General features: G+C 52.2%; 1 protein-coding gene across 1 annotated transcript in view; it reads right to left on the bottom strand.

Annotated features, from left to right (window-relative positions):
* LOC113211285 (optomotor-blind protein-like) overlaps window positions 1–26195 on the bottom strand; it is a 78135-nt gene that overhangs the window by 47457 nt on the left and 4483 nt on the right. The window contains exons 2-4 of the mRNA XM_052266371.1: window positions 21139–21252; window positions 20007–20298; window positions 8943–8951 (exon numbers count right to left, since the gene is read on the bottom strand). Coding sequence (XP_052122331.1) covers window positions 8943–8951; window positions 20007–20298; window positions 21139–21252 — 415 coding nt within the window. The remainder of the gene's footprint in view (window positions 1–8942; window positions 8952–20006; window positions 20299–21138; window positions 21253–26195) is intronic.

Here is a 26195-nt window from a genome sequence, read left to right as displayed (position 1 = left end):
GAGAACCTCTTCCTGAGATTGGAATTAATGCTCTCTCTCTGTCGACCGCCGTCGCCACTGGTGCTGCTGCTGCTGCTGGCTGGACCCGTCAGTGGCGCCCTCTGGCGGCCAAACCGGCAGGCTAAGTGAAGCAGCAGCAGTGGTGGTGGTGGTGAGCGTTCAGCTTGTATTATTGTTTTTGGTCTTCCCTCTTCGCCACTCGGCTTTTCCCGCCGCGCGCGGTGTAGTGGCACAGATAGGTGGGTGGAAGAGGGGCCCAAATGCCGCGCGGTATACGTAGTACCTCGTGCGGTGGCCGGCAGCAGCGGGCGAACTGTAAATGTCACGGCCGCGACGAGGAGTCGCTCTCAATATGGTAAAAGCCGAGCCGCGCGAACACGGCGGCGGCGGCGGACGACGTGGGGACCTGCTCAGCTAATTAGCGATGCTTTTGACCGACGCTCGGCGGTGAAAACTACTCTGCATCCCGCACTTTAGGCGGACCGGCTGGGCGGCGTCGATATCCATATAGTTGCATCACTTCTTTGCCTTGTTTCATCGAGAAAAAAGAGATAGAAAAACTTATGTTTTACCTCGAAGTCGCTTCCGCAAAAAACGAAAAGTCGAAATCTAGAGCAAGGAGACGATTCCATTTTTTTTTGTCGGTTCATCTTATGGGTGAGGCAAAATACTAAGTGAGTTTTTGATTTTGTAACGTGTTTTAGGCGCCGCCCGTAACAAAATCAAATAAACCCAGGTTGGAGCTGGTCTTTTTATTTTCACCCCACCACGATGGGTATTTCGAGCAGGCAGTTGTAGCAACGGCCGCACTGAAACAGCCTCCGGTCCGGATGTTCGCTGCCCGCGCGGCGCACCGGCTGTCCGCCGCCGCCGGGGCCGGACACTCGCGACATCGCGTGTGATCTGAGACAAAAGGCTGCTCAATAATCATCATGCATTGTATTTGCCAGCCGGCCGAGACGCCGCCGAGTGACGCCGCCGCCGCCGCACCGTCCTGGTGGTGGTGGTGGTGGTGCAGACTGCCTGGTGGCCGGAAGAGGACGAAACCGCAGGGGTGGCGCGGCGTGGCCGAGGCAACGCTCTCGCCCGTCAGCCCCCTCTCTCTCTCCCCTCCCTCCCCCCGGTTACACACACCGCACGAGGCGACGGCTCGTGACGAGTTGTGACGGCGGCGTCACGCGGCGGCGTCCCGTCCGGCCGGGCGTTGGCGTGCGAGTGTGACAGTTGGCACCGACAAAGGTGGTGGTGGTGGTGCTGCTGCTGCCGCCGGCTGGGTCTGCTGGCGCACCGAGGGCGTCGGGGGGACAGGCGGATGCGAACGGACGGATGGCCGGACGGCCGGGGCGCCAGATGGACAGGCGTGAACTGTCCAGCTCCAGTAGGCTACTCCCACCACCAAAAGATTGAGTTCAATTGTCACCCGCGGATGAAGAGTCTTCATTGGACATAAACGTACTTCTTCTTACTCTTTTTATTTATTTTAACAACGCAAATTTATTAATTTTACAGTCAAAGCGCGTGCGGCGAGGAGGACATTGAAACCCAGATCACGCGAACGCAGATTTAAAATGTTCATCACCATCACCAACACACGTAGTACACTATACGCTGTTGACCTTATTTAGGCGGACGAGCAAGCAGTTTTACAAAAGTAGCAGTGTTCCCCTCTTATTGCCCCCCCCCCCCCAGGCACGTGCGCCGGAAGGGCTTTTTGCACGGCTCGCCACATGATTATTCAACAGACTTATTCCAGCATTTTGCTCTTCGCCGCCTGGCCGGCCGGACCTCCGCCGTTACCTATTTTTCATTCCTCTCTCGCCCCCTGTCCCCCTCTCTCCCACTCCTCATCCCCCTCTCCCTCTCTCTCTCCTCACACTTCTCGGCGTCCTTTCTGTTCCCCTACTCTTCATTTTTCTTACTGGAAAACATCTCATTTATCACCTTGGCTACGCTCGCACTCTCCCCTGTCGTACTCGACACTTTATACGCAGATTTTCCCCTTTTTTTCGCGTCGTCGCACGACGTCGCAAGCCAACCATTTCACCATAGAGCAGGGAAGAATGCGTTTCCTAGACTTTAAATTGTACAAGAGACGGCATATAGGAGCTAGCGCGTGCAAATGTGTTTGTGCGAATCCCATATGAGACTATAGCGCGCATCACAAAGTCATATGCCCCCCCCCCCCGCGCGCTTATTCTCTATCCCTCTCTCTCCATCACGCCACGCGAGACAAAAGAGTGAGACGGAGCACTATTTTTCCTTTTTCTTTTTTTTCGCCCTCTCTACGCCGCGGGCGCCGCGCACAAGCCAACTATGCGTGTCCGCGGGGCTCATTATATGGACTTTCCTCCTAAATGGACTTCCCTGGGCCGAGAGGCGCCCGGAGAGGCGGGAATGGCCACCTCATTATCGCCGGAGAATGCACTTCAATTTCAACGAGGTGTCATGGAAAAAAAATGGAATAGACTACTACTAGCCGTGGTGTGCGGTGTCTACGCGCGCGCGGGGGAAAAACGCGCCCCGAGCCATTAGGGACGTGCCGCCGCGCTCTTAGCGGAGTCCGAATGGGGTCAACTGTCAAAACGGCACAAGTAATAGCAATTTTTTGTTTTTTGTTTTTACATTTTTCTGTATTAAACCTCGTAGGCTGAAAATTGTATAAAACAATAAACCGCGTTTTAATCGTTTAGGTTGACCTGCGTGTGTCGGTTATAAAAAGGTTTAGGGTGAGCGAGAAGAGGTCTCAGCTCTTAACGTTTTATAATGGGCCCTAAACAAACCGTATGGAACATATCGTATCTATTTCGCGCAGTTGCGGTCGGAAGGGACGGTAAAACGGAAAAGGGGGAGGGGCGGGGCATTGAGGAGGAGGGCACGGTGAGGTGTATCGGCGAGAATATTGACACGCTATTATGCGGCCAGGTGGTGCGTGCAGATGGCAGAGGGCGTGTGTGTGTGTGTGGGGGGGGGGGGGGGGGGGGGGGGGGGGGTGGGGGGGGGGGGGGGGGGGGGGGGGTTAGAGAGTGAGTGATATCACGCCCCGTTATTAATTTTTTCAGTACAGACGGGAATGCTGTATTTTTCGTCCTTCGCAGCGGATATGGAAGCCTAATCCTTAGCCACGCGGATAGAGGCACAAGGAGCGGCCAATGACGCATTCTTTCACATCTTTTATGCTTTTGTGACCCTCAACCCCACCCCTCCTTCCTCCTCTCCCGCTCTCGCGATGAGCGTCAAGGTTCATTTTTTTCTGCATAGGGGCTACTGCCACCGCTTTAGAGAGCGACAAGGGAGAGAGAGGTACGGAGAGAGAGAGGGAGAGGGTGAAAAAAATTGGTGTCAGGGACAGGGCGAGTATAATAGCAGAAGAAAACGGCGTCACGATAAAGATGGGCTAACGAGCCGGGACATGCGTGTACAGTGAGAGGGAGAGAGAGAGAGAGAGAGAGAGAAAAGGGGGGTGGGGGAGTTGTGCGCGCGTGCAATGCATCCCCTTCCTGTGTTTAACCCTGAGCAATAGAAGGGAAAAAAACCGGGCTCCACCCCCACACAGCCGCATGACACAAAAACATGTCCCGGCAAAGGGACCTAGAGAGCGCGCCTGCCCTTCTCTCTCTCTCTCTCTCTCTCCCTCTCTCTCTCTCTCTCTCTCTCTCTCTCTCTCTCTCGCTCTCTCTCTCTCTCTCTCGAGCGGCGCGGTGCCTCCTGTGGAGTGTGCGTTCCTTCCTTAGGCGGTGGTCCCAAGGAGGCGCCTTGTGCCTCTGCTGCTAATCCAGCCGTCAAAAGGTGAGGACGCGGGCCGAGCGCCAAGAAGGGGACTCATCAGCCAGCAGGGACGAGTACACTGTACATCTGTGTAATGCACGGAGACATTGATGCCAAGAAAGAAGAGTGCAAACCTTACTTTACTTGCGCTCTCACTTATTTGCTATTTTGTCTTAAAACGCCTTCACAGAGTCGCTTTCTCTGGAAGCGAAAACAAAGGTGCGCAAGTAAAACTAGTAAAAAAAAAAAATAGTTAAAAAGTGCGTTCTCTCGAGTCCCGGCAGTAGGCCCTTCACATCTTTTTATTTCCCCCCTCGACTCGCCCGGCCCGGGCCGCGCCGCCGTCGGCGCACCCTCCAACAGCGAAAGGGAGTTGGTCATCTGGAAGTGAGAGTCCTCTCCAGCCTCCGCGGTCTCTGCCACACCGTCGCTGCGGAATCAATTTTGGCCCGTCGGTCTCGGGGTGGATGACGGCAATCTCGGAAAGACCCACACGGAAATGCTTGTGAAAGCGAATTAGGCTGGCCGAGGGGAGCAAGGGGAAAGAAAGAAAAAGCTTTTCATTTACAAAGTTTTATAGTTTTAATGGGTATAGTTTTGGGAAAAAATCTACGGCAGGAATTACTGGATAGAATTTCTTACTTTCTCACACCGAAAACAGAAGTGTGCAACTGGTATAATTCAACTATATAGTGTGGTGCACAGTCTTAAGTGGTGGACTAAAAATTTGAATTCTTAAAAATCTCGTACAGTAAATTTGAACACCTAAAAGTGTCCTTGGCCATACATAAAGTTGAACACTTTTAATTGTGCATCGTATATTGTTGATCACGGTTGATCACTTTGCATATGCACGCCAGTTGCATGACCATGCATATTATCTTTTTTTATCAGTGTGGGTTCCAAGTTGATCAAATTTTTGAACATAGATTCGAAATTTTAAGCAGTCACGTCTTTATGTGTGAAAATCGATAGTCGACGGAGGCCGGAAGGCTGCTAGTTGCTCGGGACGTCGTCGTTGAGCGTTGAGCTGAATCGTTTCTCTCGCTCCTGCTACGCGGAGGGCGCGCAGGCGCAGCATAGGCAGACCCGGCCGACACGGGTGCGGTCGCACTGCCTACCTCCCAGGCGGCAGGTCCAGCGGGGCCCCGCGCCTCGCGCCTCGCCCGACCCACCCCGCTCTGCCCCCGCCTGCTCAGCCCGCCCCGCCCGTATACTGCGCCGCCGGGGTAAATTGACCGTGTGTAACGCCTGCTGCTTTGGACCGGTCCCCTACTCACTAAAAAAAACTAAATAAAGTTATTCCAGTTTGTGTGGCGGAATGCCGAAATCCACAAAATCTCCTAGAGAAGGCTCCCTTTTTGGTGACGCGCGAAACCCGTCGGTAATGCCGACGGTCTAACAGGCACCGCGGCTGAAGCAGTTCTGCATGCGTTTGGCGATGGGGATCTACTATGGAGTCATGCATTTTTCATCATATTGAATTATGCTAATAGTGATTCCACCGCGCCATCAGCCCACGCCCCCTCTGCCTCACTCCCCCTTTTTTAAGACTATCGCTTCCTCTCGTTTCCTCCCTCACCTCTCCCTGCACCGCTCGCCTTGTTTCGAAACCGATTCGAGGCGACTATCGCAATCGTCAAGTAAATACACCCTTCTATTCCCCCCTTCCCCCTCTCTGCTCCCCCCTCCCCTCTTTCCTTGTCGGGGCTGTAGCGTGCCGGAAAGCTTGAGAGAGCGCCAGGTGGACGACGATGTCGCCCTACCAATTGTGCTAACGCGACGAAAAATTACTGTCTCCTTAAATCTTACGGTCGTTGAAACACACGCGCACGCGCGCACACACACACACACACATGCAGGCGCAAGAGGGGAATAGGGAGGAGGGGAGTGAGCGCACCTGGTACCCTTCCACAGTCCACAGGTCCTTACTCGAACTGGCCTTCTCCTTCTTTCTGCCCCCCCCCTCCCCCTCTTTCTCTTTTTCTCTCTCGCACTCACTACCTTCTCCCTATCTTTCTCCATTTACCGGGTGGGCCATTGCAGGCGCCAAGATTGATGACTTGGGAACAGGCTACCATAATCACGCATACTCTTCTTTTCCTTCCCCCTCTTAAAAAAAAGAAGAACAAACAGGACCTTTTTGGCATCTATCGGTTTCTTTTTGTCACTAAGACCTCGACAAATATAGAGGTATGCCCCATGCAAACACATTAAGTCCGTGCCAAAATGTCACACACAAAAGAGTTTGTGAACCATCATTCGCAGAAAAAGTGAGCACCATTTGATAAAGCAAGAAGTGACGCAGGTGCGCACGGGAGTGTTGGCAGAGGAACGCCTGCTGCTGACCGCGTATACTTTTTCATACGCGGCCCGTCCGCCCTGGGCGTCGTCCCCTCTGCCCCGTCGAACGTTGCGGTTGGCCGATCCGATAACAGTAGCGCGTGTGGGGTGGGGCACGGCGTGGCGGGGTGTGGTGGGGCGTGGTGGGGCCGGGCTGCTCCGCGTGTAACGCCCTGCAGTATGGCGCCGCGACGCCCACCGCGACGCCCAGTAAATCACCTGGGCGCAGCGCGACGCCCGCCCGCCGACCCGAGCCTGGGTTGCCGCGCCCCGCCCCACCACGCCACGCCACACCACGCCTCGTAGACTCACGATTTATGAGTCACATGAATTGTGGCAGAAGAGAGCGGCGAGGCGCTCGTACCGAGCTCGCGTACCGCACGAGCAGGCGACGCTTAAACTACGAGCGCATTAGTGCAACAGCCGCCCCTCGGCGTGCGAGCAAACGATCAACGAGCCTCAGGACACTAAAATTTTAAAAACAACTAAAATATTTTACACTTTTTGGTTGTAGAAGAAAAGAATTATGTAGTCATTTTGGTAGCTTTGATAAAATAAAAAGGGCTTACTAGGGCGAAAACAGCAAATAGAACAATAAGGAGAGACGGGGAAAAGGAAGGGGGGGGGGGGGGGGTGGAGAGAGAGATAGCATATAGCGTCAATGGGCTCCAGGAGAGGGACGTCACCTCGCGGCGGCAGCTTTGAGACGCCAAGAGACTTGGCGATGACGGCAAACACCTTTTACTTGACCTAATTCCTGCTCCCGCGAGGAGCGTGCGTTGAGGGGGTTGAGGGAGAGCGCGAGCAGAAGTGGCGCCGTCAAAGGCGACGGAAGGGGCCTTCTTATTGGCCGTCTCAGGGTGGTGGCACGCACACTCCTCGCTGCCTTTCTCTCTCTTTCCATCTTCTTTTCATCTCTCACTTACTAACGACTTCTCTAGAGCCTATATATACGAAAACTACCCCCAGGCGGTACACACGGAAAGACCGGTGTCGCAAGACCGGGGGTGAGTGTAAATGCGAGAAGGTGAGACGTTCCCGAGTTCATTCATCCGGTCTTTACTTTTTTACCCATTCATCCTTAGGATTGGTGTTTAGTACTACTACTGGGTCGGGAAGGAGGTGGTTCTGGGAGAGCGTGGGGGTGGGGTGGGGGAGACGCGCGTCACCGGATAGGGGCACTAAGCGCTGCTCTGGCGCGCGCGTTTACACACACACACACACACACACAGACGCCGGTAGGGTCAAGGCGATCACTCCGCCAGATTAGCTGAGGTAACGAAATTAGCATCGTCAGGTATTCCTTGGAGGAAGGGAAGACGGCGGGCGGAGAGCGAGAGAAAAGGGGAGAGGGAACTTGGCTACTTGTAGTGTCGAAAGCGCAAGCGAGAGCGAGTCGATGAGTGAGCAGAGTGTCATGCATCACCTACCAAAATCTGACAACAACATTCTTAAAAACCACTTAAAATTAAGTGATGAAAGTTTCAGGCTGTTTTGTGTCTTTCGGCGGAATTTACTGACAAATTTCTTGCATTAAAACCGATTGAAACGAAAAAGTTGATGTGAAATCTGACTCAGTTTCTTACGAATGAAACATTTTCAGAACCAAATTTTGTACACAAAACTGACTTTAGAAAAATCTTCTTACTTTTTTTTTCTTTAAAAAAAAAATTGTGATAGCACTACCCGCTTGGTCTGCTTTCTAACAGCTCGAATTAATCAATTAATCACGACATTCCTTTTCTTGAACCCGAACCCGTGCTCTATGAGTTTAATCGTGTGAGTATGTATGTGTCCACAAGTGGCCCCGCCTTCGACCGCCGGCGCGCGTGCTGCGCCTCCTCGTGGGTGTGCCCAGTCACGCCCCGGGGGTGACAACAGTCACGGGCCGTCACGCGCTGCGTCGTCGTGCCGCCACGCCCTTTGCAGGACCAACGTCACGCCGAGCGCCGCTCTTCCCGCGCCGCGGCATTCTAAGGAGAATCCGAAAGACGTCACGTTCAGGGTGACCGGGGGGGGGGGGGGGGTGTTAGGAGGAGCACAACGACGATGTACGCAGGGAGACGAAGAGCAGAGGAGAAGATAAAGCCGTAGGTTGAAGCGGGTCGCGAAAAACAAGGATAAAATAAAGGTTGTGTGCAGGACGGGAGCTCGTGGCGGTGGTGGCGACGGGGTGTGGGGGCCGTACGCGGAGCACTCTGTGGAAGAAGCGGGGAAGAAAAACTACGAGAAGAAGGGGAAAAGACTGTAGAATAGGGGTGTCGTGAGCGCGTATCTCCCCCGCCTTGTCCACCCCCACAGTTATGCTCACCACCACTATCCTGTGTGCGTGCGCGCGCGCGTGTGTGTGTAACCGTGTATGTGCCTTTTCTTCGTACCACGTTTCCTCCGTTGGCCGTGTGTGTATGTGTGTCTATGTGTGCAGCCTCCCCCTTGCCCCTCGCCTCCGGTCACCCCGCGCGGACGGCAGGGCGGCAGCCGTGCGCGCGTCTTCTGCTGGAAGGGAGGCTAATTTTCCGCTCGACACTCCACCACCCTCCCGAAATGTGTCCTCTACTCCCGTGTGTGCACAACACTAGGCGCCGGCGCTCACACACATGCACACTCACACACGCACACACAATCTCTCCTACACAGTAACACCAACACACAGGCGGGTGGTATTGGTGGGGGGGGGGGGATGAAAAGCAGGACCGAGTTGGGCTTTAGTTTTAGACCGGGGACGAAAAACTGCTAAATATCTCCCTTTTTCCAATCTGTCTTAAATTCGTCTACCCCTTTTACTCACTCTACAGGAGACCGGTTTCTATCACCTCTCCCTTGGAAGTGCTCACCTGCGGCATCTGAAACAGAGGAATAAGCAATGTTAAAGACAAACAGCAATATGGAGCGCTAGTGAACACAGGAAAGAGCCACTACCTCCCTGAGCATGGAACGAAAATTAAATTATCATGAGCACACATCTTCACTTCAACTTCAACGAGCTGAAGAAGTAGAAACAGGAGCCGACACCGACAAAAGGGGGGACGGGGGTATATGCAGTCACCAGCCCTTGGCCCGATCTATAACAGCAATTGCTAATTTAGGCAACAATTACGCACGCGCACCAGTATACGGTGGAAGAAAAACCTTGCATTCAAAGGAAATGAAAAAAACAACAACAACATAATAGTTCTAAAACGAAATAACGCGTGCCGCGAGTGACGAGTGCCCCCTTGGCCGCCTTTTCACACAGAGGGACCGCGCCCTTCACTCCCTCGCCTCTCGCTCTTCACTAATCGCGGCGACATCTTCGCTTCCGGTGCTCGCCCCGCCGATACGCACCCCGCCCCACCGCACCCCGCCCCGTCGCACCCCACCGCCCCCGCCACCACACCCTCGCCCACAACGCAGGGTTCAGGACCAGACCGACTCAAAAAAGAAGCTGACCTGGTCTTTTCCTCACCCTCCTCCCCTTCTCTCTCTCTCCCTTTCTCTCTCTCTCTCCACTGGCGAACAGAAACGCCGTGCCTCAGTCTGATAAGCGGACTGATAGCAAAGGTGGCGGCAATGGGAGACAATAACACACATTAGCAGACGGGCCTCCGCGCCGCCGCCGCCGCGGACCAGTCCGTGGGAGGCAGGAGGGAGAGGGAGGGAGAGAGAGAGGAGGGAGGGAGGGAGGAGACACCAAACCTGAGTGGAGTTCTCTGTCATCTGATAACGGCTCGGCTACCGTAGGAGCAGCAGCCCGGTAGGGTCGTTTGCCCATTCCAGAAATAAGTGATTGGAAATCGCGGCGCGCGGCGCGGCTTGGCGATGGCGGTGTGTGCGCGAGGTTTAATTTTAATGGCCGCTGTTTATGGACCGGACGTCACCCCCCTCCCCCTCCCTCCTCTTCCTCTCTCTCCTCTTGTGCTCTCCCGCTCTCCCAGTCAGCGTCAGGGTGGCCGCCTCGTGCGCTCTTCTCTACTGGGAGGGCGGCAGCGCGGCAGCAGCAGCGCGGCGGCGGCGGGGAAGTCCATTTCGGTTTATGCTTTTGGGGCTGCTTCTCGTTGAGGAAATCGACGTCGCAATCAGCTGAAGGCCCGCGATATAGAAAACCGGCATCACGTCGACGACCCTTCGATACATGCCTATAGAATTGTCTTGTTAGCAAGTCACTGTCCATAGCCACGAAACTCGTATATACTCAATATTGCCGCCATTCCAGATGATTTAAAAAAATAAATATTGTAGTTCTTTTGTTGTTTTTTCTTTTAACAAATTTGGAGAAATTTCATGAAAGGTTTAATCGATTTTGTCCTTAATTTTCGTTTGTGAAAAATGTCTACATCTAAATGATTATCGACAGTAGCCGCACCATCGTCACCCGCGCGTCACCAGCAACCACCGTCATCCCGCCATCACCGTCACGCGCTGAGGGTGCGGCGGGCGCCCCCTTATCAGACGTTTAACGAGGCGAGGGGGGGTGGTAATCAATTAGCGGTCCTCACGCCAGACTCGCACGCCACGGGCCCCGCGGCGCTGCTCGTGATTGATTTGGAACGCCCCGCAGCCCGGTCGCGCTAACCTACACCTTGACAAACTTTAAAATCTCGGTCTCTTGACCCGTGTCTTTTGAAAATGTAATGAGCAAACAATGGGAAAAAACAAATACCAAATATACCTCCTACAGATATTATGTCTTGCTTCCAAACGTATCATGATGTGAGGCTGACACTGCTGGGCAACAGTACTTTAGTCCACACCGCCCATTCCCGCCCCACCCTGCTTTGCCCCATACACCCCCAAGAGAGGCATCCCAGTGGTAGTGTTGTGAGCGTAATCCTGTTTGCTGGGCGCTGACCCACCGGGCACGGAAGGGCAACAACACACGCACGCGACAAATTTCGACTACAAATTTCAGAGAAATGAAACCACTCAACCTCACTTTGGGGGTGGATGAAGAAATGCTATTAACGTGGGGTAATTTCTGTGTCGGGAAGTATGGTTTAACTTTGTCAGTGCACAAGGCGCGCCCGAGGGGTGACGGATCAGCGTCCCGCCCCGGATTGGCTGCGGCTGCCGTGCGGGTGGGCGGCGTCGTGGCGTGGCGCGGCGGGGCAGAGGTGCCAAAAGTCCCACCCCGCCCGGGCCTAAGCCCTTCGGAGCCGGCCCGGCGGCCCGACGCGCCCCCCACCACCGCCAGGACCAGGGGCGGGGCGTAGCGAAAATAAATGTGAAAGGGTGACAGAGATGGGGAGGGGGGGGAGTTGCCGTGCGATCGAATACTAATCGCAGTAATGCAAAAATGACATGAATGAAGTAACGTGCCGTCACGTCGCCAGGCAATGTAGGTAGAATATATTAGGGAACGGAGAGAGAGAGAGAGAGAGAGAGAGAGAGAGAGAGAGAGAGAGAGAGAGAGAAACCACACGAAGGGCGAGAGTGGTATGGTGGTGGTGATGGTGCGGTGGGGGAATGGAGAGAGGGAAGAATGGTTAGAGGTCACGACTAATTGTGAAGTCATGTAGCCCGTCACTCATTGGCAGGCCTCATCGCCCGCCGCCCCCACGCACACACACAACCAAATATGGATATAGAGATAAAAACACCAACATTTAAAAATAAAAGTCTGTGTGCTTGTTCTTTTTCCATACTATACGTAAAGGCTGCAGTTTTTATTATTTTTCCGAGTGTAGACGTTAATTACTGGCGCGGCTGATCGGCGGCCTGTCCATTACCCGGGCCGCCCCGTGCGTGTCCGCTATCTCCCGCGCCGATACCGACGGCCCCCGCGAGACGTCGTGTGTCCTGCCCAGACATGTTCATCCCTCCCCCCCAAAAATATAGAAAAAAATTAAAATATAAACCTGCCCAGCTTTAAATTCCATATGGATTTCTAGTATGGAAAATAACTGTCTGGATTTTGTTGAATTTCCATATGGATTACATTCCAGATGTAATTTGGAACACTTTCCAGAGTGGAATTTTGTACTATGGATATTTCCTGCTGTGGAAAATTTTCCATATGTAACACAAATCCATATGGATAGTGAAATCCATCTGGATTGTGAAACCAGCATGGAGAAGCATCAATCACCAAGCTGCTTGTTTACGTGAAAGGACACCGTACCCATGTAAACTTTCGCTAAAAACGCCAAATATGCGGCCAGATTTTCGATTCGACAACTTGTTACGAAGATACAGCCGAGTTGAGATTCGCGATTTTTACTTTCCTATCAAAGAGTGAACATTTCGACATATTATTCGCAGTGCTTCAGTCAGAATTTCTGTGTTACACTTAGTTAAAAAGTTATGATTTAATTTGCAAATCCATAGTGGAAAAAATGCAGCCGACCATAATGGAAAATATTCCATAATGGAAAATCAGTAATCCATAGTGGAAAATCACAAATCCACAGTGGAAAATATTCCAGATCAAGTTCCATAGTGGATTTTCACAAATCCATACTGGAAAATTATTCCATACCAAATTCCATTGTGGAAACGAGATTCCATATGGAAAAACCAGATCCATCTGGAAATAACAGGAATTCCATATGGAATTTAAAGCTGGGTGGGTTTTTACAATTTTGCAAATCTATTGATGTAGCTAAAAATGACACATTCATTGTAGGAAAATACTTGCAATACCGCTCTTTGGTACTATATAAAGAGGTGCCATCCAGCCTGATCGAACTGGCCGGACCCTAGCGGCACTGGCGGAGCTTCGGCGGGGAAGTGGTGGCCGAGCACGCGGCCAATGGGCTCAAGCCGCCCCGCCCCGCCTCCGCACTGCCCCGCACCGTCCGGCGAGAAGGTGTTCTGGCATGAGCTTTGATAGTCGGGATTGCGCGACCCCCTGTGGGGCTTCGTACCTTGACCATACTGGGAAGGGGGTGGAGGAGGGACGAGGAGAAGCCCCCGAGGACGCGGTGGGCATGTGGGGGCTGCAAGCGGGGGATGCAAATGGGAATTTTAATTTTCTGCAGCAAAATATTTTTGGAAAAAGTTTCAAAATAATTTTCTTGTATCTTAATTTTTTCCCGAAAAGTTTTTTTTTAGTTTTCTGGGAATATTTCAATTTGTTGCGATTTTGTTTTGGAAAAGTTTCGGGTTTTGAAATCACTCGCGAGCAGGCAAAATCACGCCATGGGACACGGGCCTAAAAGTAAATTCGCCCCACCCCGCTGACCCCGTGTGAGCCCCCCTGCCCCTTGCTCCCCCGCTGCGTCGCGCTGCGCCCGCGGCGTGGCCCATCGCGCGGTGAAGTGGCTGAAGCGCTGGCTTTGCACTGCGCGAGGCCCTTCCTGCCCATTGTACGCCACTTGTCGGTAACGACTCGCTTCCACCAGGGGTGCGCCCGCCGCGCCGCGAGGGGGGGGACCACATTTGGGGCCCCTCACATAGCGGGCAAAACACGAAAACAAAAATACAACAAAACAAAACGGTGGACACTTGTGCTAAACAAAGACATTGTCACCATTTAATCAATTATATGCGGCCAATTCTTCTCTGAAAATTATTTCCTACAATATTTAATTTGGTAACAAAATTATCCGGTTCCCGAGTGAACGCAAACCGTTTAGGCCCCTCTCTCTGTCTTTCGTTCGCCCCTAACGAGCTGTTGCGTCTATCCATAACTCATCGTCGCCGGTCGGGGTGCTGGACAGGTAGCAGACCGACGTCTTACTCTCTAACTGAATGACCCCCGCGGCCCGAACACTAAATTGAATCAACCAAGGGCCCTCCTCTCAAACGCTAAGGTATAATATGGTGTTGCTGGAGCTGACTGAACGGTTTTGGTTGTGTTTTGCATTCCAATTATAATATGTGGAGGAGAGGAGGCTGCTGCTGTGAATTAAAACCGAATTTCTTGGGGATCTTATAATTTCACGGCAAGACCTGCTGCGGCCGAGGCGAGCCCGTACGAAAAAGTTTAGTCCGGCACACTCTCATCCTGTTACTGATTTTTTTCAGCTTTTGTCAGTATTCCTGCTGCGCAAAAACCTTTATAAGCGACTGACAACTGCTTCCATCAGTAATACGAAATAATTTCTTTTTTAATTACTGACAATTTTTTCTTTTATCAGTGAGCTACTTACAACGATATCCATAATAAGTAACAAATTAGTCAGTAATCCTGCTGCATAAAAACCTTTATAAGCTACTAATAAATAAATCAGTACAGGTCTGAGAGTGCATCAGTCCGTTTTCGGTCCGGAAAGAGTCCGCACCCCTGTGGACCAGTCCGCGTTCGATCCGTCGTGCACCGGACTAGTCCGCTTTTAGTACCCCTGGGCGTGCGGACTGGTCCGCTTTGAGGTCGCAGCGGCCAAGTGCGATGCCGGACCAGTACGCAGACAGTCCGTCCTCAGCGGACCAGTCCGCGGACAGTCCGCCCTCACCGGACTAGGTCGCTTTCAGTCCGCCCCATGACGGACTAGGTCGCTATCAGTCCTCCAACGGCGGACTACTGGCGGACCAGTCCGTCCTGAGTACCTACCGCAGCGGACCAGGTCGTTTTCAGTCCGCCCGGGAGCAGAGCACAGCACTGTTGAAAAGAAAGAATTGTCCGGAGCGAATCCCGATACAAGTTTACCATGCTGTGACTTTGAAAGTTATAGGAATTTTGACCTTAAATTTTATTTGGGACATCTACACCCTATTTTAGTAGGGCCATTTTAATTTCATTGAAATCGAAGCAAATTTTTCTGCTAACTCGTAAACGGCTTGAGCTAGGTCAAAACAGACAGCGGATTTGGCTTCGCCTCGTTTCTAGCACTCTTAGACCACTGTTCGATTTACCCTGACCTAATATTTTACTTTATTTAGCGATAATAAACATTAAACTTTGCACTTTTCCCAATCAATTTTGGCACGGTAGTGGTCAGCTGTGCTACAGGTAGTCCGCTTTCAGTCTGCTCTACGTGCGGACCAGTCCGCGATCAGTCTGGTGAGGCGGGTATGCGCACCAAAAGCGGACTAGTTCCAGCCGGACTAGTCCGGCAAATAGGTCGGTTTTTGGTCGATCTGGCTTTTTTCGCGGACTAGTCCGCTCGCTTTGGCGGACTGATGCCGGACTGTCCAGCCGGACTCTTTTCGTACCGAAAACGGACTGATGCCGGACTAAACTTTTTCGTACGGGAGTCCGACGTATCTTGTTATTATTGCCACCAAAAGACGAGAAGGAAAGAGGCGACAGAGCGAGAGGGAAAGCGAGGGAGAGACAGAGAAACAGAGGGTGGCGCCACGCCAAGAGCCCGGCCGGGCCACCCCGCTGCGACAGTTCACGCAGGTAATACTGCCGATCCTCCCCCCCCCCCCCTCCCCCTGACTGCCTGGGCCCCCGCATACATGATGGATAGACTGACGCCAAACCCCAAACACTTCAAAAATAAAGAAAGAGGGGGGGGGGAAAAGGTGTGTTAGTCCGGGTGTTTGCGAAAGCGACAAGGGTTGATGGGTCGGGCCATATCGACCCGTCTGTCTCACCATTATCACCAACGAGAAAGGTTTGAAAGGTAACTTATTAAAAAATAGCTTTAAAACACAAATTCTTGAGGTTTTTCTTCAGAATATAACTTTGGATGAGTTTGAGATTGACGAAATTTCAGATGGCCGTATTTTTTATTTAGATAGGTGGTTTCAATTGGCCGCTCTAGCAGATTTCCTCTACCTCCCTCCCCTTTTACACTCGCTCCCCAATCCCGTGAGACTGCAAGCTGGCAGCGTATCGCGCGCTACGCAAAGCGCTACGCAAATCCCATCGGCCAGCAGAAGGGTGTGGCTCTCACTGCGGCCGGGGCTGGTCTTATTTGAAAAGGGGCGACTTACGGCGCGACAAGACCGGGAGGGGCACGGCGCGGTCAGGGGTTGAGAGGAGGGGGGGGGGGCATGGGGTGCGCGACCCCAGGGGACACCACACGCACTCAGCTATCGACACTTTCAGGTCGAAGGCAAGGGGTGGGGGTTGAAAGATGGGGGTCGGTCGGCGCATCACACACGCACACTGCGATATTTTTGCCGTCACCCACGTGTTTTTGTGAAGGCCTGAAAGTTGGAAAACTATGGAGCTTTTTTCCTGAAGGACTGATGGTTTACTTTCGTTTCGTAAGCAGTCAGGAGGATACCCCTTTAAAAGCACACCCCGAAAATTTATTTCTTTGTTCAAATTTATTTGATCTCGGGTTTGTTTAAGTTCAATGTTCTCATAAAACAGGGAAATATATCATAGGTAGGAGATCACTCACGTACAATTATAATTTTGTTTGAGTTTTTTTTTCGTGGTGCGTAACCAAAAATTAAAAATTGCCAGTGGCGGGGTGGAAAAGACGGGAAAAGGTAAAAGGAGGATGGGTAGGGGGGCGGGGGGAGGGGGTCACCTGCTGTGCCGTGCGCGACTGCAGAGAGATTCAACTGACCACATATGCTGCGCGCCATATAGTCTTGCGCCCGCCGCGGCCCGCGCCCGCGCCCCAGCCATCTCGGCGGCATCGGCTGACGTCGTGTCGGCGCGGCGGCCGCTCGGCACCACCCAGGGGCCAACGTCTTCCGTCCGGGGGCAAAGAACGTCAATGACACGACTACTCTTCCCCGCGCGCGCTACGCTACGCCACGCCACGCCGAGCCGCGCCACTTTGCGATACTGTATGTCCGTCCACATGGCTGCGCCCATAAGAGGTCCGCAGGCCTGGCGCGCCCTGGCGCGGCGCCACAGAGGTGCCGCGCGAGCAGTGTGGGTTGCGGTGTGGGGCCCCGGAGGCCCGACTCTGGCTGGCCCGGCTCCGGCCCGGCCGGGGGGACCTCAAAGGCGAAGGCGTGCTGTATGGGGAGCTGTCACCTTGCGTTAGGGTGACGTGGCGAGGCGTAGCTGCATCGCTGCTCACACCACCAGCGCCGCCAGGCTGCCAGCGCCAGGTGGAGCCGACTGGAAGGGGTGAACAGGGCCGGGCGGTGCAGGCAGCACCAGCTATTTTATCGATCGATTTAAGGAACAGGGGAGAAAATTAAAAGTGTACAAGGGAAGGGGACGCGTCGTTTCTAGGGGTCTTATTGATTTGACTATATGTGTCAGGTTCAATTTTGCTTATAATAATAAAGTACGTAACGTGACCATGACCTCGAAACTGTACGTGCGCCAGCAGTTCGCAGGTTTGTGTTGCCCTAGGCCAGTGAACTAGTACTAGCGTCGGTATCAACGGTCGCAGTATTAAGTCAGACGTCACACGGCACCCCCTCGTATCCCGCTATGACCACACAAAAGGAAGATTCTCCTTCGGGCCACAAGGGATGCCCCCCTCCCGCCACTTCGCACCTGGGCCGATCACATGCATTTTTTCATAAAGTCGGCTGCCCAGCCAGAGCACAGAACATCTCTCGCGCTCCGTACAAAATGTGTGCAAATATACGAGCATCGTGCTATAAAAACTAAAACGTTCCCGTTTAATGATCAGACATTAGTTTACAAATTTCATAATATGCTCTTCAAATAAGAGTGTGTGACATTCGAACCCATTCGACGTATCATACTACATTGTGGCCCAAAAGACGCCACACCGGAAACCCAATACTGTGAATGTCCCACACTTGTAGGAGTGTGAACGGCAGCGATACTCATAGACACACGTGTGTGAATTTAAAAGGAAAATTTACACCTTACTCGAGAACGTATGGGCATTCACACATCTACAAGTATGCGACATTCACATACTTGCGTTTCCATTGTAAAAACGTTCGCATATAAAAGGAGGCCTGTGGCCTGTATCTATTCACCGGTGGTAGGAGCGCCTGCGTGTAAGAATCAATTAAAAGTGGTGTGTCGGGCGCACCTTTTGCGCACGCCCACCGCGACACCTGCGCGGGTCAAAACCGACCTCACTCTATTCGCACGCCATGGAGGGCGAATAATGCTCCTTGTTGACGCCACTACACATCAGAGAGAGAGAGAGAGAGAGAGAGAGAGAGAGAGAGAGCATATCTTGGTGTGAAAGGCGCCGCCGTTGCCGCCGCCTCGCCTAATAGGTGAACAAAGTTGCGCCTGAGTGAACAATGCGCCCTGCCGTGCCGCCCTGGGTGCCGCGCACACAGCAAAGGCGTCGCTGATGAAGAAAAGGGAGTGGATCTTGTTCAAGGCGGCGCGCTATGGCTGCAGATGCTGCTGCTGCTTGGAGGAGCAAGCAAGCTTATTATTATTATTTTTTTTCGTATGCGTGAAAAGAATGCTTGGGGTAATTGTGTTTGTTGCGCCCGCTATAACCTCACCGTGGCTCCCTGGCCGGTGTCACCCTCCCCTAGTGATGGATGCTCCCCCACCACCAGGCCCCTCTGCTTGCACCTGCCGCGCTGCTGCCCCTCGTAAAGATGGATCGGGGTGACGAGGTGAGGTTTGGTCTACCGTTTGTCGTCGAATCACACACACGGACTCAGCGCACCTCTACGTGGGAGCTGATAATTTTTAGTTTTGGAGTTAGTTTATTCGTTGTGAGGTTACCTACCAATAAACTAAAATTTGCGTACATCGAAAAGGAACTGTTGTAGCCCAAGGTTACGAAGGTGGAAAACATTTTCTCGGACTTAATCTCGTCGAGGATTGTGTTAAGATTAGCGCACTGGCGGTCACATCAAACGCCTCGTCGTCCCGACGGCGGCGGGGGGTCAGCGCTGTGGACATGCGAAAACCCCAGCGCCGCCTATCGTCGCAATTTGGCGTCACGGATCCATTTAGAGCCCCGGCCTGCGGCCTGTGGCCGGTAGGATTGGATTAGACGGCTCATTGTGAGGGTTTCGGACATTGTCCTTTCAGATTACCGCAGGACCCGACCGTATCACAAGCTGGGTAACAAGCTTACGCTTGATTTCGGCTTTGGAAGCAAGCGCGTCAGTTCCCTTTCCCGAAACAATAAGTTAAGTATTTACACCAAGGACGTACGTAGAGTCAGGAATGGTCTCGCAGGAATGAGAAGAGTACGTTTGACATTTCTTCTAGAAGCCGGGTCAGTCCAGATGTCCGACTCTTTTCGAGGTGATCTTCTCTTTGTTCAACAGCTGCTCAATCACACCTACTAGGTCAGGTCGGCCGACAATCGATTCTCTTCCCCCAGTTCCCCCGACCCTCAGAGACACTTTGAAAAGGGCTTGGCACGGCGTGGCGACGCAAGGTGCGTGGTACGGCGTGGGCGGGGGGAGGCTGAGGTGACAAGTCTCTCACGCTCTGAGGTGGCCATGCGTGTGCAGCGGGGGCGGCGAGCTTCAAAGGGCGACACTGAGATAGCGATCTCCAGACGCCAGCCCCTTAAGGGCCTCACAGGAGGGCGCGTCTAACGGCGCCCGTTCAAATGGCTTCCCTAGACGGCCGCCCAGCATATAACTCCCTCTGTTATTGGCACCGAATTACCCAATCTGTTTTATAACAAAAATAACATCTTTCCTGGAAGGCCGCATATCAAAACTTGTCCAGCTGTTAGGCCACAGGGAACTGCTATAGTTTCACTTCATTTTGGGGGGTGTAACTGCATTGTCTTTGTATATACACTGAAGGTGCCGAAAAAAGCGCCGTTTGGGGACGGTAGCCGCTTTCTAGATATGCCTTTACACTAACGCTTGTAAAGGGCATAAGACAGCTCCTTTGTTTTTACAGTGCCGCAAGGATTAACAGTGATTATCCCGCACGTCTCTGGCGCACAAGTCTTTTGCATAAACATGGCGGATTGCAGTTTGCGGAGCCTTGCTGTAGCTGGCATGACGTCCAAGCATTGACAGAGTTGAGACCTCCTGCTGGGCAAAGCCGCGGTGCAAACAAGGGGTTGGCATTGTGCGGATTAAACAAAAGGGGGTGAGCGGTGCGATACCCCTTGCCGCACAGAGTCTCGCGAGCGCGGTGTGTCTGCGACGTGCAGATGTGCGAAATGCGAACGCACCTCGCAGGCTCTTACCTGGCTCACGCATGAGCGCATGAGTGAGACAAGGAGAAATCGGTACTGACTATGTTTTAAAATTGTCTTAAGTAGATGGTCCGAACGACCAAAAATCAGAGGTGGTCTAAGTTGGCAAATACGACGAACTGTACTTACAAATCCATGTTTATCGGAGATGTTGTTGGTGAGCTTGAGCTTGTGGAAACTGACAAGCTTCTGCATCCACTGCTCGCCGGTGAGCGGTGAGTCGGGGTGGATGTACATCCTCTTGGGCATCTCGGGGTCAGCCTTGCCAGCGACCATCCACCGGCTGTAAGGCAAGACACGGGCATTACTGGCAGAGTTAAGAAAGGAGGGAAGAGAGAGGGCCTAGGGTTTTATTTAAAGCTCAGAAGAAAAATTTGTTGTTTTCAGTAAATTTTGACCCACGATGGTATTATCTTTCGATAGTGGAAAGGTTTCTTACATCGAAGAAAACCAGAATGGTCTTGAATGAAGTAAAAATTGATCTTAGGTCAAAATGGATACTACTTGAAAGAGGAAAAACGAAACGAGTATGTGATAGCGACAAGAAACGAATCAAGTAGTAACCCTGCCGTGCGTTTTGTTTGTGTGTGTCTTTGACCATAATCACGCGTTGATAGTATGACATGAATATTACAGCCCAGGTTCGCCGTTTCCACTGCAGGGACACCGGCCCGCCGGCCCGGGACGACCCGACCGGCCAGAAGCGCCACGGGGCTCTTCTTCTGGAATAAAAATAAGACGAGGGCCTGCCTGGCCGCCGCCAGAGTGTCGCCAGACTTGTTAAAGCAGTCTACCGGACAATCACAAAAGGACCCGGGCCGCTCTTCGCCGCTCTCTGTCCACCCGGATAATCTCCATTATGCGCTGCTGCGCCGTGCTGCTCCGCTCTCGAAAAAGCTCTTTGCAGATATGCCAGGCCGGGGCTTGTTTTGGGTCGTGAGAGAAAGCCGAGTGTGAATAACCCTTTTGAGGAAAGGGACACCGCCACACGCGCCTCTGGTGCTTTTTGGCCGCCGCCGTATAGAGCCATTTCGCAGCGGTGATGTGATGGAGTTACCAAACCAATTTGTCGTATATGCGGTTGATTTGGCTAGCATGTTGGGCGGAACATTATTTCGTTTACCTGTTGTGGAACTTGTATCTGCAATCGTCGCATGCGACGATATCCATCAGCATGATGTACTTGGCCTTCTTGTCGAGGCCCGTGACTCTCACTTTGAAGGCGGGGAACATCCGTCTGAAACAAAGTCAATAAATGTTGTTGTGAGTTGAATAATTTACGAAGTCAAGGCCGAGGAATCGTTGCTGAAAACATTCGTGACTGATGTATGTTGAATTTCAATACATAAATTAACGACATTCGAGTGTTATGATCAAGAGGGGGCCGCCAGATGCTGTTACTTACAAAACCACAAAAATTTTAACTCATTTTATAACAGAGGAGCCTGGATTATCTCTCCATCTGTAGAGCGCGCCCGACTGGTGATGTCCCCGGTGAACTTTCACGCGCTGCCCCCCGCTCCCTTTTTGATGTGGCCCCCGAGCTGGCTGCTGCGTCCGCGGCGCTGACGTGTCTCTCTTTCATCGATCAACGACGCGACACCGTAAACGCGCGGGGCGGCAGGGGACACTTTCGGAGGCGACCCTGCGCGGTCACCCCGCAGCCGATCCAGATAATGACGGGGGATTATCTTGTGATCTTCACAGATTCACCCCCCCCCCCTCCCACTCACCCCCTGTCCCTGCTTGCCACCGCGCGTCACCCTCTCGCCTGGACCTCTGGGCCGCACCCACCACCTCATCCCCTGTAATCCAAGAGCTCTCCAGCTCGATTTAACATGATCATACTGTGCCGTCATACACCCGTCCGTCGGTCGATGATGCTCCTGCCAACTACCTGACATGCAGTGAATTTCCTGACATATTTCAAAGTAGATCTCTACTAAAAAGTGTTGAAACAACGGCTGAAGCCAATCTACAATTCGAAGTTGTGCGCTGGAGGCGTACGTAAGTGAAAGTAGGTTCTCCGAAACTATGCAACTTCCTATAATATAAGCACATTAACTTCCTGTTTCAATTCTATTGCAAAACACTGCTTGACTTAACGCAAGGACTTTTTGAGATTGGACAAACTCGTCACGTCAGACGACGCACACGTGGTCTTTCGTGTCGGGGCGCGGAGGTCGGAGGTGTGACCCGGCGGGAGGCCCAGTATTGTGGCAAAGCCGGCGGCTTAGAGCGGGACGCCGCAGATGCAACTGGGTTGCGCATTTGGGGGGCGATCATGTCCAGGCGCACGTGGAGGCCGCCTGCCGCGCGGCGACCGTTGCCACCTGGGCCACTCACAAAAATTTTATTTTAAAGTAAACATAATATTACATAATTCTTTACTCGGTAGCTTTCGATTACTGGTGCGACATGTATCTACGCATGATTCCCTGTGGCAACACTGACAGCCACTGCGGTAATGGCAACCTATCGATTCTACAAATTAATTTGCACTTATATCGTATACGAATAATTTGTCTGGTTTGTGGTACTGCTGTCCTCCGCGGATTGAACTGCCCCTCGCTGCTGAACGCGTACACAGGCGCTGCTGCGCGGGCAGTTGGTATGGCCAGACGCGGAGGGTGAAAAAAAAAAGACTGCATGCAAGGAGTAAGGATGGATGTGAACGTGAGGAAGAAGGGTAGAGAGAGAGGAGGGGGAGCGGGTAAAGGAGAGTAGGCTAGTACGCGTGAAAAGGGGGAGGAGCTAAGCCATGGCGGGGTGGCAAACTTCGCACTCAAGGTGGGGATAATGCGTCTCTCTCTCTCTCTCTCTCTCTCTCTCTCTCTCTCTCTCTCTCTCTCTCTCTCTCTCTCTCTCTCATTTTCATCCATATTCCTTTTCTGCAGCGCACACAATGAGCGCTCTTCCCATCAGTGCGAAAGGGTTAGATGGAGGGCGCGGAGCGAAAAGCGAGAGAGCGAGACAGGCCAAGAGAAAAGGTGACGAGAAAAGGGGTGGAAAAGGCGTTGTGTCGCGACGCTGGGGAGTGAAAATCAGGCTATTTAGCACCACAGCGAGAAGGGAGGAGAGGGGATCAACACTGGAGGTGTTATGTACGGAGGGGTGACGGTGCACAAAGATCGGGCGCGCTCGCCCCGCGCCAGGAAGGCGCCTTTTGTCACTTTTGTCACTTTCTGCGATCATACGCGCCCCCACCTTCCATCGTTGCACTTAGCACGTTCCGGTGCTCATCAGGGGAAAACGTCGTTAAGCAGTTCACAAGTGCTGCTCTAATTTGATAGACATAAATTTGATCCTCCTCATAGAAATTTTTATCTGGGGTCTCTGTTTCTTTCCATCAATTTATCTGCAGTTTGAAACATGCCTTCTGAGGACGTTCAAATATAAACTATGAAAATTTGTTCAAACATTTCAGAAAATAAGTTACGAAACGGGAGTAAAGTAAGTCGGTAGCAGCTTGGGGCGAACACGGCAACCGAGACGTGAGTATTCGCGCTTTGGAGCAGGCGATAGAGGAGACGGACGACGGGAAAAAATGAGAAAGAACTGAAAGGAGAACAAGAGAGCGTGGGGGATGATGAAGGGGAAAGGGGCGAGAGGGGGGCGGGGTGATGACAGAACAAGGTGCAGGGGGAAGGAAGAGAGAAGGGAGTGAGGGGACTTGAAGTGGTTCCAGAACACAGAGAGCGCCAGTGCTACTCATTCGCACCCTGACCGCCCGCCCCACCCCACTGCAGCGTGGGCCTATACAGGCCCCTCGCGGAAACAATTACTGGAATAGGCCGCGGGCACAGTGCGAGGAGACTTATGACGAATCTAATAGCGGAGGTGCCGCGCCGCCGCTCTCCAATGCGGGGCCGGGCATTGACTGTCTCCTCGATGCGACATAAAAAGAAAGGGGCAAAGCAAGGATAGAAAATTAAGACTTTCAATCCTTTTTGTTCTTTGCCATTTACTCCTGGATGCCAAAACCAATCAATATAGGAACACTTGCAGGAGGTGTAAAATGGTGTGCTCGAGTTTCAGTCCTATGAGAAGTTTCTTCGAATATTAACTCATTCATGGACTTTTTTCGCAAAAAACAATTGAATTTACTAAAAAACGAACATGACACATTTCCTAGCTGCAAAAGTCGGTGAAGAAGTAAAAATTCGAAGGATATCCTAATGGGATTTAAACTCAATCTCATCTTTTTACGTATGCTCCAACCGTTTCTACGTTGCTAAGTGTTTGCATTCACCGCAGTAAATGACAAAAAAGTGTACATGGAACAAAACCTTAACTTTTCATCCTTGTTGAAAAGTTTTTACACCGGTCTAACTTTAACAGTTTATCAGTGTTTAGACGTAATATTGAAAGTGCGCGGGGAATCCTTCGCGATGCACGCCAAGAGCGCTCTGGCTTGGGGGGCATGGGCGGCCGACACGATGGCGGCGGCGGCGGCCGCGCGCACGGCGGGACCAAATAAGGCGGGTTGATGTAACGCTCTATTCGCAGCGCTCGACGGGAGTGACGCTGCTCAACAATATGTCAATTAGACTTGCGAATGGCGTCGTCGTGGTGGTGCGCTCATTACCCGCCCCGCTCTGATAGGGTTAATTACAGTTTATCAGCGCCGCATTATCATAATTTAGATCAGAAACGTTAATCACCGCCGTTGCATTTTACCTCTCCGGGGCTAAACGCCCAGCCGCCGTCGGGCACCGCCGCAGCGCGCCCGCCACCCAGCATTACAACGCCCGTTCATCAAAAAAAGAGACGCGGCCGAGAAAACTGAGACATTAGACTAGCAAATGTAGTTAGCGCTCTGGTGTGGTATGAGCGCCGACAGTCTGCAATTTTCGTCGTCGTCGTCGTCGTCGTCCCCCCCGTGAGCTTGTAATGATATGAACAGCCGGGTGCTTTACCGCCACATTGTAAATCACGTGAGCCAGGCTGCTCTTGGCGAGACTAATAATCGGTAATGCGACGTCATATGAGAGGCGGCCGAGTGCAGAGGTCTCACAACTGCCACATTCTCATAAGGACGAAAACGAGGGGGCTCGCAGAGCTGATAAGGCCGCGGAGGACTCCATATATGATAAATTGCCAAGATTGGGACGAATCAATTACTTAAATCCGCGCGGTGAAGCCGCTCGATGTGTGGGATCCTCTTAGGGTTCGGTAAAATGGAAAAAAAAAATTAAAATGCTCTCCGCAGCTTTCTCCTTTTGCGTATTGTTTAGTTTCATCTTTCCTCAGAGAGAAAATAAGAAGGCTAGCATACACTGGCAATAACTCCCAGGCAGCACACACTAAAATCTTACGAACATTTTTATTCCTAGCTTACTGAGTTCTGCCTGTAGGCCTATGTTTACAGAACTCAGTAAGCTATAAAGAAAAAAATTCATAAGATTTTAGCGTGCAGTTTCTTGAAAAGGAGATGTTTAAGTGTACTACAATTGATCATGAAATCAATGAGTGCAAATAAATATATATTTTACAAGTTGCCGTTTTGTTTGTTTACAGCAGTGCTGCAGCCTCGATTGCAGCTCGAAGGAGTGAAAGCTGCTCCTATCGTCCTACTGGATGAAACTGAAGATTTCGGTGAGTAACCTGGCCAGTCTTTCTATTTTGTCATGAGCCGCGTGATCTTTATTTATAGTTGGTTGCGAGGCCTCGAATAATTTTTCACGAAAATTGTGAGTATAACAAAATGAGGGAGGATGGGCGAAATGCACTGTGGGTATTGTCCAATGAAAGATGCACAAGCGACGCCACAATGGGGATCGAATTGTGCCACTTCTCGTTCTGCAGTCAAAGGGCGCGTACACGCGCGGCATTTGAAACGCCGCGGGGCGTGAAAATGAGAGGGTTCTCTCTATGCCTGGGTAGGGTGGCGTGCCTGGGAGAGATTCGCTTTGCTAACGAGTAAGACTAAACGTCGCGACCAAGTGTAGGTGTGCGCGCTCTGCTGACGACACTATGTCGTCGCGCTCGCTTTGAGCCGAGGTGTCAGCGGGTGCTAATCTCTTTGACGCTTGCCGCCGTGGTGTGCAATTGCCTCCCCTGCTGGCGCCTCGCGCGACTCTCCAGCCGCGCCGTGCCGCGCGTTCCGCCACCTGTCGAGTGGCACCTCAGACAGCTCTGCACAAGGGGTGCAACCTCCCCCACACCCCCTACCCCTCT

The sequence above is a fragment of the Frankliniella occidentalis genome, unplaced genomic scaffold (genome assembly GCF_000697945.3).
Source record: "Frankliniella occidentalis isolate FOCC.00 unplaced genomic scaffold, Focc_3.1 Scaffold38, whole genome shotgun sequence".
NCBI classification, from domain to species: domain Eukaryota; kingdom Metazoa; phylum Arthropoda; class Insecta; order Thysanoptera; family Thripidae; genus Frankliniella; species Frankliniella occidentalis.
Note: the sequence above shows the minus strand (reverse complement) of the source record. Positions and strands in the feature narration are given on the sequence as shown.